The sequence below is a fragment of the Tachypleus tridentatus genome, chromosome 10 (assembly GCF_004210375.1).
Source record: "Tachypleus tridentatus isolate NWPU-2018 chromosome 10, ASM421037v1, whole genome shotgun sequence".
Lineage (NCBI taxonomy): Eukaryota > Metazoa > Arthropoda > Merostomata > Xiphosura > Limulidae > Tachypleus > Tachypleus tridentatus.
In genome coordinates this window covers 28,934,235-28,947,398 of record NC_134834.1, presented here as the reverse complement: position 1 = coordinate 28,947,398, position 13,164 = coordinate 28,934,235, and the positions used below count along the sequence as shown (strand labels likewise).

Sequence of the window (13,164 nt, the reverse complement as noted above, 5' to 3'; positions counted from 1 at the left end):
TACCAGCCACTTGTTTTTCTTGTAGAATAAGTAGAGCTTAACAAAACGTTTAGAGAATTGCCTCTTACATGACTAAATGGAGCACAAACTTAATAATAGGGAGTGTATACACTACCTCAGTGTTCTTAATTGTTGAATACAATATAAATTATGTTGAGTTATAACTGCACCCAAAATGGAAATTGTAAATAACATTTACTACAGGTCAAGATGAACTTCTGGTAGTTCTATAACTTAGCTGTCATAATAACTGTTGGCTCATGTAGTTACACACTTTTAAACTTCTCTGTTTGCTAATGTAAATAACTAAATAAAAAAAATCGTACTTGTGCTCAAGTTTCACCAACATATGTACGCACCTTAAGTAAAATAACCTCGAACTGTAGTTTGCAACTTCAAAGTTTAAAAGAAATTTACGATTCCCACAATGCATTAGTATTATAGTAGAACACTTTACAATGTCTTGTATTTTTTGTACATGAACCTCAGACTTCTTAATGTATTAAATTATTGAGATGGAAATATCTTGATGTACACAAAATACATTTTTATAACGTTTTTAATAACAGATACAAGACATGGAAATATGCTTATCAGAACACTTTATTTAAACTGAAACTAAATAACAGCATATTCTAATAAAAAATCTGAAGTGTGGACAATTACAGTCAATCATTACTGACCGAGAAAACTTAAAATATTTAGATTGCTACTTTATGAAATTGTAAGTGGGAAATTCAGGATTCTGTTTGGGTAACAGAGGCACTGTGGGTAAAGTTATGTTGCTAAGCGCAATATAGACGTACATCTGTTAGATTATCATTTAAACTAAGTAACGGAACAATAAACCTGATCGTTATTTAATGGGAAGTACTAATGGTGTACGAAATCTTAGCCACATCAAGTCAACTTCTTATTGTTACGTGCATGCACACACACACTTCCAAAAAACAAAGATGAATATCTTTAAATTTTGAAGCTACTGTGTTCATTTAAGCACTAAGAATTTGGAAAGATAATTGGCAGCAGTTGTGGTTGTTGCCCACTGAAACCTGCCTTCACTTCATTCTGAAATTTGAAGATCTAAATCCACGCTACTTCTGTAAAAATTCCTCCATATATCTGTTCATGTGTTACTCTAATCATTTAATCCACAAGCTTTAGAGTTCTCTGCACAAAGACAATCTTCCCATCTTATTATTATTATTAAATTTTTTACCACCATGAAACTGTCCAATCACACCACTGAAAAACATTAGTCATCACATCACAGCTGGTCCCTGAAAAGTTCCACTGGGAGGGGTAACTGAACGGAATTGTGAATGTTTTAACACTTGTTACACATTATCCAGAGTTTTCAGCTCACTGTTTTCATGTTTCTGTTTACTACTATCATCTGGAAGCACCACTGGATGCTAGACCTTTCCAAAGCTTGTGGACACTCAAGAGGGTTGTAATAAAAGAAGATGGCAATTTCGCCAAGTGTAGAAAAAAATCTGAAAGTATATTTCCTTTTTCTTTTTAATGCCACTGCCAAGTTCGAGAACATTTTTTAAAATCTTTAAGTAATCATTCTTCTGAATGGAGGTTACTGATCTCTTGGTCTGTACCCTCCTCGAGGGTTACCCCTTGAACCTTGTCCACCCCGAGCTATAAAGTAAATGAAGATATTTGTATTAAAAGATTGATACATTTTTCCAATATCTGTCATAAAACAAAGAATCAAATTTGTAAAATATTCACACATCATACCAAGTTAAATTCTATGTTCAAGGAAACCAAAGGCTTAAAGAATTTTACTAACATAAGAATGCTTCATGTACAAATACTTAAAACACTAGTACATGAAGAATTGCAGGCTAGCTGTGAAGTTAATGATTTTTTTCACTTCTCATTGTAAGTACATTTTAGGAGTTCCTTAACTTGAGATAGAAGAGACTAGCCTGTGCTGCATGACATGCTTCAGTATTACAGATGCTTTAAAACACAGGAATTATATAAATATATAATTACTTAATATTATTAAAAACAAATCATTTGATTAATGCTACTCATTAAAAATAAAACTACTGATTAACATATGAAATTTACTCACGAGGTCTGTTTCCACCACCACCACGTTGCATTCCACCTCCTCGCCTGAAGTTATTTCCATAGTTGTTGCCATAGCCTTCACGATTACCATAATATCCTTGGTAGCCTCCTACATAAAACATTGAGAAACATCACTTGTCAGTAGCTCTGCTGAACTTATAAAATCAACACTTAGTTCAAGTGGCAGTATTACAGAGAAAAAGTGTACTTTTATAAAAATGATTTGGAAGTGTTAACATGATGTAGGTGTGAGCTTTGGTGCCATGGTCATCATGCTTAGCATTTATAAAAATCTGTTTTAAAAAAGACCACAGGTACATCTATAGGTGTAAAAAAAAGTTATGGCTTTTTCTAATGAAAAACATTTGTTTAGTGACAGTGCTAAATGATGTAGATCCAAAGGACACATTGCTAAGAAGGGAACTTTCAATAATCTTTAAGAAAGCAGAAAAACCCACACAGAAGAGGTTTAAGAAAGTAAAAGTTTCCCAAACAATACCCTTAAGCCATTTGACCACATACTAGTCAAACACAGTGCAACTGAAATGTTTCAGTTAGAATTTTATAAAATAAAATATGTAGGCTGCATAGAGCGGAGTGTAAAAATGTATGATCTTATACTTTTTTTAAATTACAGCTTGTCACAATTCACTTTCTGAATACTTATTAATTCTGATGATTGGTATATTTATACTGAAATAGGGTTGTCAAAACAGCTTGGATTGATCTGCTCAGCTGCTACAGCTATAAAAACAAAAAGAGGTAGTCAATGGGAGGGGGGGGGAGAAAGGGGAGAGAGAGAGAGAAGTGTTTATCATACAGGGGATTACATTAACAAATTCAGGTGGCAATGAAGTGACTACAGTGTCACTTCAAATACAGTTTTTTTTTGTCAAGACTAATATCTGCATTGGCCACAAAATCCTTCACAAATGAAAACTGCATATACATAATACCTGTAACAAAGTTACCATGCATAGCTGAATGTCAAACAGACTATCCATGATTAGAAGATTGCTGGTATCTCTCAAGTATCAAATTATGGTAATTCTTGTATCTTTTGTCATTCCAATGTTTTAAAACATAAATGAAGGATCCCAAGAGTTGGTTAATTTTGGTTATCATAACCATTTAAATTGATCCAACCAAAAGGACTGAAAATTATACTCAAATTTCATCTTATATTTAGGAATTGGAAACTTCAAGTACACTGCTAATATAAATCAACAGAGATTCATCACAATCATTTTAGTACATTCTATGTCACTTATCTGTAACAGATTCTGAGTCACTATCAAAGTTAGAAAAAGTAAATACCATATACATTCAAGTTACAAAGACTTCAAATGGTATACACGTTACCTCGTCCATTGCTGTATCCTCCACGCCCACTGCCAATACCTTTATTGTAACCATTTGCAGAACCACCTCTTCCTCTTCCTCTTTGACCACCACGGTTGGGATTATAACTTCCTCTAGACTGACCAAGATTAGAACTCTGCATTTGTGAGTAATTAGATGCCTCTGCCAAAGCAAACCAAAAACCATCTTGAAAGAACATATAAACATGTTTTAAAAACCTAGTAACAATTTACAGTAATTTCCAAGGCAGATGGTTTGTATTTCTTCACTGAATGATTACAGAAAGAAAAACATCATATATAATACTAATATGAATGTAACAGAAAATAAACACGTTTCTAAGTTGTATAATAAATTAGACATTAATAATGGGATGTTACATTTCCTCCAGATTAAATTATTTTTAAGACAACAAATGTCATGATAGTTTATAGTTTCATATTGCATAAGTTGGACAGACAGTATCAAAAGGTTAAACCTAGTCTGCAGAAAATTAATATAATCTAACTTACCTTGTGTTTCAACAGATGAAAACTGTGATTCTTCTAGAGGTTCCTCACCAGTAGAAGTGGTCTGAAAAACAGGAAATTGATTTTTAATATGCATGACATCATAAGAGTATTTGGGTAAAATGGAAGACACAAACAACTACTGATTCTATATCCTCAAACACATACTTATCCTTAAAAATTATTTCCAGTATTTCTCTGGTTAAAGAAATCCACAAAACAGTCAAATGAATATCGTTTGGAGAGAGAGAGAAAAAAAACAAAAAACAAAAAAAACCTCAACAAGATGCAAGTATTTCCAATTGGTACTAATATCTTTGATAAGGAATGTTAATAAAAATGAAGACAGAGATAACTAAGTATCTAAAAATAAAATATTGTAAAAAGAGGAAATGGTGCATAGGAAAAACATATGCACCAAAATTATGGCACACATTTGTATCTAAAAATATTTCAAATATTATAATACATGTTTTGCCACAATATTTGAACACTTCACCTGCTGCCTTTGATCACTTCCCCCCCTCTCATGAACAAAATTCTGTCTTTGGGGGGAAGTGGGGTGGAGGAAGAAATAAAAAGGAAATAAATTTTTTTTTTTGGAAACCAATATTTTGGAGTCTGAAGCTTTGTAAAGAAAAAACAACAACAAAACACAGACAAACATAAAACCTAGACTTAGCAACAATTTGTGCACAACCAATACTAGGCATTGGGTGCACACACATATACCCCAGATTCAGTTTTACTACTCATCAGGATCTCTAAAGGCCTACCCTCAAATTCAAATTATTTTGGGCAGGATTAGAGTAAATTAATCTATGTAACCATGGGAATGGTTAAATACATCAATAAAAATGGTTTGACCTCCTGAGCCCTAAACTGTAATTAGATCTCAAATAAGTCAAGAGATGACAGATTTATGACCTACAAGTTTGTACTCTTAAACCATTCCATGAGCTACTATACTGCAGCTACAAATCAGAATGTAATTTACCTCTTTACAGAAGAAAAAATTAACCCAATTTCTGGCACTTGGTTTCCACAGAAAAAACAAGTTCCATGGCATTTTCCTTTTAAATTTTTCATTTTTCAGCACACTTTATGTAAGGAGTACTTGTAGTTGTGCACTTCATTGTGATGACTGACTGATTCATACTGCTATCATTGTGGGTCTTTGGGTTTATTGTTTAAATGCTAATTTGAAGTTTTTGCTATTGTAAGTGCTCTTGGTAGAGTACAACTCAACAAGCTACACTGTTTTACTGCCAATCATGGTGAAAACTTCATTCCCCCCATAACATGCATTTTATGTGATATCTTATTGGTAACAAGATAGTTTCTAAAGGTTGCAAGTCCAGTGTATGTGATTCCTAATGGCTTACTTTTTACCATTATTTGCATTTCACTTTCTTGGTACATTTTACATCACACTTAAAAACAACAACACACATGATAATTTAATTCTGATACTAAAAGACATACTTGGTAGTCTCCTGTGTGACTGTAATGATCTTTAGTGTCTTCTTGGCTGGTAACATCAGAGATGCAACCTGGGTGATTCAATCCACCAGTTTCTGTTGGAGGTGATGAAGTGGATGTACTGCTTGATGAGATGTTTTGAGATGCCACGGTCAATCCAACGACTTGTTGTCCATGACTAAGTGTAACAGGAGCATAAGCAGAATATGTTGACACACCTCCAGCTGGATGAAGCATATTTTGAATAGCTGGGTAGTTTTGGTTGGTGAATGTTTGTGTAGGAATGGGCTGTGCTGGATCAATCTCTGACAACAAAACTTGGCTTTGTTGGAGTTGTGCAACGTTGTCCGACAACAAAACTTGGTTTTGTTGGAGCTGTGTAACATTGCTGGTTTGCTGTGTTGACTGGACCCTTGCAACATTTCCATCTTGTGGAGTCTGATTTTGTGGTTGTTGATTATCTGTAATGTGTATTACAGTACTGCCTACTGGGTACTGAGCAGGGTGGTATCCCATAGGTGGTGCTGGAGTCATTGGGTGAGCAACAACAACAGCTGGATCCATGTGCGGTGCTACAAGTTTTAAATTTTCTATTGTTGGTACAGTTAAAAAAAATGCGAGTTCTAAATTTATAATTTAAAAAAATATAAAATACTGAAAATATCTGAGAAGTATACTTCATAAACAGAACTGAGTACTTTAATAAACTCTGCAAGAAAAGGATAAAACAACAACATTAGTTTGTTATAACTTCCTCTTACAAAATAAAACAGTCCACTTGTTAAATGTACAAATAAATCACAATCTTCATAAATCCAATAATATTTGTTCAAATAATGGAGACATAATTCAGAGCCATAATGTTGGTCCTACAAGAATCTGAAATGCACTGTGTTGTACTGTTACGTCACATTCACCAACAGCACGATTACAAACACTCTACTTGGTACTGGCTCTCACATTTGCATGTTTCTAGCCATTACATGGTTAATCCAATACATTACTATTTATACACAAGATAAGACATTGTTTTACCTACATAAAGCTTTATGGACAACTTTTAAATCAGTATGTGAACAGCTCTAGAAAATGACATACAGTTGACCTCTTAAACTTATTACACATCTGCCAATATATAATAATACTACTGATAAAACCTGTTTAGAAATATTAAATTTTAGCTGTTTAGACTGTTTACCCACATAATGTAAGTTATGAATAATGTTATCTGGAAAGCTATCTGGTTCATTTCAGATGTTTTCAAACCCGTTATGAAGATGACAGGTCATTCAAAGTGATGTTTGAAGTACAATAAATTAATATTTCAAATCAATTTTGTTTAAATAAAGTTGTCAAAATTAAAATACAAGCCCATCTCTTTTCTGATGGTACACATCCAAGCTTCCCACTGTTGTTGAGAATTAGTGTGTCATTAAAAGCACACTAGTGTACTTGATGTTCTATTGTGAATTTTATATTATGTTCGTTATTAAGACACATCAAAATCTGATTAGCATATTCAGGATCATTAAATATGATTAATATAACCAATAATATACAGATTTAAAACTCAAAAAGGTGATATTTGAGTCACTGTTCTTGAAAGGAACAAAAGTGGTATGTTGCAGTTTTGATCTTCATCCTACTGCAACTCTATTAGTTTGACCATACACACATGTAGGTTGATAAATATTATATGTAGTAATCACTGAGTAAAACCAAAATGATTGTTAGGTACAAAAACAATGATGAATATATTGTTGTACAGAAAGTTAATTCACTGGATGATCCAAGTGAACAATAAGTTTTCAAATTTTAATTAACATTTTCTGGCTCATATGTATATCACAAAATGAATAATTTATATTCATAAACAAAAATTCAGAAAGTGTTCAGAATTTCTTTACTGTCATGTCTCTATACAGTCCTGAACTATAAAGTATTCATTTTTAGATCTCTTTTATTGTTTTTATTTTGCTGGCTGCTGTTTCAATTTCAGTATTGTCAGTTAGGTTTCTTTTATGTTTCAGTATTTTCTGTTTATCTAACTATAAGTTTATTAATTGCACTTATTACGTTGTCCAGAAGAACCCCGATTGGTTCTCAACTTTAAAAATGAATAGAGCCTAAAACCGATAATCACAAAAAACAGATGCTGTGATTTAACAAATTATTAAAGTCCAAATACTCTTCTTTGTAAATTGCACATTCAATAATGGGAAGGCTGGATGTAATAAAACAACTTAAAGATATAGTTGTTAAATATTTCCCAGGGAATAGATGTTGCATGTGTAAATTTGTAGTAGTTATATATTTTTTTAATTACTTGAATAGATACATGTCATTGTTGGTTTTAGTTTATTAACTTGTTTTAACATAATTGATTGATAAGTTTCCAGCATATAAAAGTGTCATACAAGTTTAATCAATGGTTCTCAGTACCTCCACTTTAAACATTGTCCTAACATTAACGAGCCCTACCCAAATAATCAGTTGTTTTGTTTGTTTTTTAATAGGTTTCATTTCTAATAATATTGTTACATTATTTCACATCTGAAAGTTACAGAGTTATTCTTCTACAACAAGGAATCAGGTATGGATATTAAAATTTACCAAGTACAGTAAGCTAAAGCCTGTGCAAAATGTTTTATTAAATAGAATGTTCATGTTCAATCTATTGTATTTAAAGAGCATAACAAATAAAAGAACTTGTCTACTAGAAAAAGTGTAATTATTACATATAAGTTAATTTCAGGAAAAAACACTGACAATTTCATTCTATTGTTCTGCCAAGATTATGTGCTATATTGAAAAAAAATGAGGTCACTGTGCAACACTATCTTTATCAATCACATTCACCCATGGTAGAAAGTGAACTAAGTGAAGGAGTAGAAAAAAAACACAAGTAAGATAGTAATCAACATTTAATACGTTACAACTGATATAAAATTAGGACTTCACAATACAATACTAACAAAAAATAACCAAGTATGAAATGAAAAGAATTTATTTGTACAGTTATTTTGTTCAAACCAGTATTTTAAAGACATTTTGGGTGTTACACAGATAAGGAATGTTACAAACAATAAATGTCATTAATTTTGTCATGTAGTAACTAGATACTATTTCAAACGTTTGTACAGAGTTTCATGAAAGTTGAAATTAGAGTTTTTAGGGTGAGAACTTGAAATATCAGCAATACTTCCTCCATTCCTAAAGAAAAGAAAACCAAACGAGAAAGAAGAGAGGACTGATAGATATGAAGTATTAGAACAAGTCTCGGAAAATAAGTTTCCACAGGATCATCAAGTTTAATGTTAACTAATACATTATATGTAAAATTACTGACAAAATATAAAACATGAACATGGTAATAAATAATGTATGAGTCTTCTTACAAAATGTTGAGCATTTTCTAATAGAAGGTATCAAAATAAACAATGTGCTAAAAATTCACAACATAACTAACTTACACTCGAGATCAATCTGTGATTCTTGAAGAAAGTTGAAGTTTCCTTGTTCAGTAAGCAATTCTTGGATAGGTTTAGTGCCTGAAGTGGGAGCTACCGTCTCTGCTGGATACACAGTCCTGTCAACATGGCCTGATGCATCACCAGTTTCTCTAAGTTGTTGTGTGTGTTCAACCTGAACCTAAAATAAAATTTTTTAATTTGGAAGAGCTGTATATAGCAATAAACAAATTCAAGCTATTACTAAAAAAATCACAATAGCAAAGTATTACACACACAATAACAATGAAGTATCTTTTCCTTATTTTCCAAGGCTTGATTTCTTTCATAATGATCTATCTGTGAATCCTAGCTGTTGGTAAAAGTTTAACTCCTAACACCTGAGCAGACACTAACAGTATTTGGCTGAAAATAACAATTTACCCATTAGATGGTGACAGCTTGTCATGACATGCATCTCTTTCACAGAAAGCTAATAAACACCATATTATTATTCACATAAACATTTGCATTATTGTGAGACAATTTATGCTATTTTCAAATGCTTTAAGAATTAAGTAATACGATTTTACACCATGTTACATCACAAAATCAAAAAAATTATAATTTTAAAAATGGAATGACATTTATATAGAGAAATTGTGAAAATTATCATGAGAGAATGCATGAAAAACAAATTACAGGTTTAAATAGTAAAGTCATATTCTTTTGATTTTAAAATGAAAATTTAAAATTTTTAATACTTAAAAATAAAATTTACAACTAATCCTCACTCTTGGAAACTAAGCCTAATTGGATAGATTTTTTTTGACCATTTAAAAGTTAAAAATAATGTTCTCATGTAGGCTAGAATAAAGAAGAACAGGAATGTTCTATGTATTGTAAACACCTCGACAAATGTTACTGTGAAAGAGTGTGTTGAATTCTGCACACAAAGCTACGAGAGCCACAAGCATTTACTGTAACTAATTATAAAGCGACTGCCACAACCCAGAAACATTACTGGAATTGGTTCCAGTTTTATCTACCTGGCAGTTTTCCCCTGGAACAACTTCAGTTTTCAGTTCTGCTTGTGTGTAGTTATCTCCCATGCCAGTTTCAGTTTCACTAGACTCATAATCTACAGGTTTTACACTTTCACAACCCTTCTCAGGTTCTTCTGGGACATCTTTGGGTGTGTCATCAAAGTAGCCTGACTCGTGGATTTTTGACAAGAGTTCTTTTAAGTTTTTGTCTATGCAAATTGTTATGAAAATTTTTTTAAACAAAATTCTTTAACAAGAGAAATTTAAAAAATAGCACTTCATACACATAAGCAGCAGTTTACTTATAAGTTGTGGCTTTCTATAAAATTAGTTCAACGTGTCCACTTCAAGAATGGAATACAAAACAAAGTGCAGACTCATCAAAAGCCACAGTAATGTTACGATTTTTGCTTATTCCAGTACTTATGGTCAAGAACTGAAATCACTAATTTTCTGTATGAAATGAACATGGAATTCTAATGATTATTAGAATGAAGAACTGAACAACAGAGTTTGTTTCTTTTCTAAATTAGACTACATTATGAAGGGATCTGTAACCAAGACATGGACCCAAAAACAAACTGCTATAAAATAATAAATTTAGAAAACAAGTTTAAAGTATGATTGATACCATTCATAATTCTAATGTCAAACAATACAAATTTTAATCTCAATTAAAAAAAAAATTCTTCCATGACATAGCTCAAACATACAGAAATTAGTAACATATCTGCTTTCTCTGACAAAAAAGTTATATACCTTTATAAAAAAAAAAAAAATCATGTAACAGCGATAACTCTGGAACAAATGTTATGATTTTTAACATTGAGACAGTTTAAAATAATTTCAATTCATTTTATCATATACAGTTTAAACCACAAACAAGTTTGTCAGATGACTTCATACAAGAATCACATTAACTGATGTCTAAAAGTGTGTTTGCACTGATACAGTTAAGGTGGAATTACAACCCTGATGTTTTTAATAATGGAAGAAGCAAAGTTAATTGTTAATATACGTCAGTTACATTAGCTTATAAGCATGGGGTCATCACACTTCTGAATTCACTTGATGTCTTTGTGAAATGTGGAAAGTTTTCAACAAACATTAAATGTTTGTCGCACATATCAAGAGTATGTTTTATTTCTTTTTGAACCACGCATGACTATTAACTAGTGTACTAAGCAATAAACTGCATGCAAGAAGATAGTGCAAGATATGATAAACAAAGTGCTGAATTGTATCATGCATGAGTAGTTCATGTGTATACAAATGTAGATTTATTCTTATTTTAAGATTTCTTATATAACCAAATAATTCCAGTTTTACATTTTAAGTTACTATTATATAACAATAAATAAAAAATACACCAACAAACACAGTAAATTTACTACTGTGGGCCTTTTACTGTCAAAGTCTACCAAAAGGTAGCCCTAGTTTTTGATAAGGTTCTTGTTAGTACTTAATTTTTAGTCATTTCACATATACAATTTAAAACACAATACGTACAAATAATGCAATGCCCTATTACTATTCTAATTTAACTTGCTTTATACTTAACTTACAATTCAGTTAACACAGTATCCTCACCTGGCTGTTGTGTTTTGTGCAATAGCAACAATGAATCTGTATGCTGAATAATTAAAACATTATATTCACAGTCAGATAGCCTTAAAAAGAAATAAATGTATTCTCCTACTGGTTACACAAAAATCAAACAGCCAGTGTTAGAGAGAAATACTGAAACGTATTTTAAATACAAGATGTGATAGGAGGGCATACCACATGGGTTCGAATTTGTTTTCCGACTCACTGGAATAAGAAGCTTGGAGACCAAACCCAAATTACATACCTATAACTGTATAATTTACAACACAAGTAAAAACAAGTGTCATGTGATAAACAGAAGTGAAGATTTAGAAATTAAGATTTACTGATATTGAGAAATCAAGAGTTAGGATATGTAAAAACAAATTATAAAACTGTGTTGATGCTACGTTTACTTTTAACAAAACTACAAAAAGATTGTGAAGCATTTATTTGAACCCCCACCAACAGTGTTAAGGATACAGGTTGTTCCTAAAAGTTCTTTATTTCTTCCTTCTACTAGATAGAGTACGTGTTCACTACATGTTGTCAACTGATCCTCAAATGGAGCAACTTCTTCCTCTTCTGAACCCCGGTCTGGTGAAATGAGCTTGAAGAGTTCATCTAAGTTGTTTAGGTCATTTTCAGACAGTTTCTAAAAGCAGCAAAATATGATTTTAAATTTTGAGGAAATTTTTTTTAAACATTCTTTGACCATAAAGAAGATCTTGCATAGTAAACACTTACTTCATACAATAATTACAAATAATTCAACAATCTGTGGCAACAACAAACAAAACAGATCTTTTCCATTTTGTTAGAAAAAAACATTAAAAATCTAATACAAAATAAATGTTATTACATTTAATGATAAAAGGGAACATGAACCAGAAGATTTCAATATATCTTTTAACCTTCATTATACAAGGCAATTATATGTTATTACTAAAGGGTTTCACTACATACTTGACATGTCTAGTTTTATGTCAAGTTTAAAAGTCCCCTAACAGATGTTTTTTTCTTGTATTCAGTTCATAATATAATACTTAACCTGTTAAATGCATTTATTATAAACTGTCTTAAAATTTAAGTTTGTACAAACACAGAATATTCTAGAGTTAACTTTTTCTGGCAACTTAATAAGGCAATTTTAAAATTCTTTTTTTTATAGTGGATCTTATTTGTCAAGTTATATTTAAGTACCCCTAAGCAGTTTAATTAAAGAATAACTAAAAACTGCCCATGAAACACATCAGTTGTGTGCTATTGGGCCAGAGTAATTGTAGGAGCAAAAAATCTTAAGTTTGTGTATAGTCTTGTTTTTTTAACCTGTGAAGCAAGACTAGACTGAACTCAACCTCACAGTGCTTTTTAAAATGTTATAAACTACACAAAATCAAAACCATGTAACAACTGAAAATAAAAATGTTTTTATTTCACTTTAGGCTTTATAAACAGAACATTTTGTGCATATATTGCTCACTATTATTAATAAAATATCTTTCATATGTGGTATTTTGAACTTAAAAACAAAACAGCACCTTATGCAACAACTTGGTTAAATAATAAGTTTAGAACTGCTGACCAGAGAGAACAACCAGTAAGCATGTGGCTAATTATACCCAAACAGCATGG

The 13,164-nt window shown here is 31.5% G+C and overlaps 1 protein-coding gene across 2 annotated transcripts in view; it reads right to left on the bottom strand.

Annotated features, from left to right (window-relative positions):
• Positions 1–585: 585 nt before the first annotated feature.
• The window catches only part of LOC143228957 (uncharacterized), a 33,244-nt gene continuing 20,665 nt past the window's right edge, over positions 586–13,164 (bottom strand). For both annotated transcript variants that reach the window (XM_076460479.1, XM_076460480.1), the window contains 8 exons: positions 12,013–12,184; positions 9,946–10,151; positions 8,921–9,098; positions 5,451–6,019; positions 3,969–4,029; positions 3,457–3,618; positions 2,096–2,203; positions 586–1,650 (listed from right to left, as the gene is read on the bottom strand). In XM_076460479.1, coding sequence (XP_076316594.1) covers positions 1,589–1,650; positions 2,096–2,203; positions 3,457–3,618; positions 3,969–4,029; positions 5,451–6,019; positions 8,921–9,098; positions 9,946–10,151; positions 12,013–12,184 — 1,518 coding nt within the window. In that variant the 3' untranslated portion in view covers positions 586–1,588. The remainder of the gene's footprint in view (positions 1,651–2,095; positions 2,204–3,456; positions 3,619–3,968; positions 4,030–5,450; positions 6,020–8,920; positions 9,099–9,945; positions 10,152–12,012; positions 12,185–13,164) is intronic.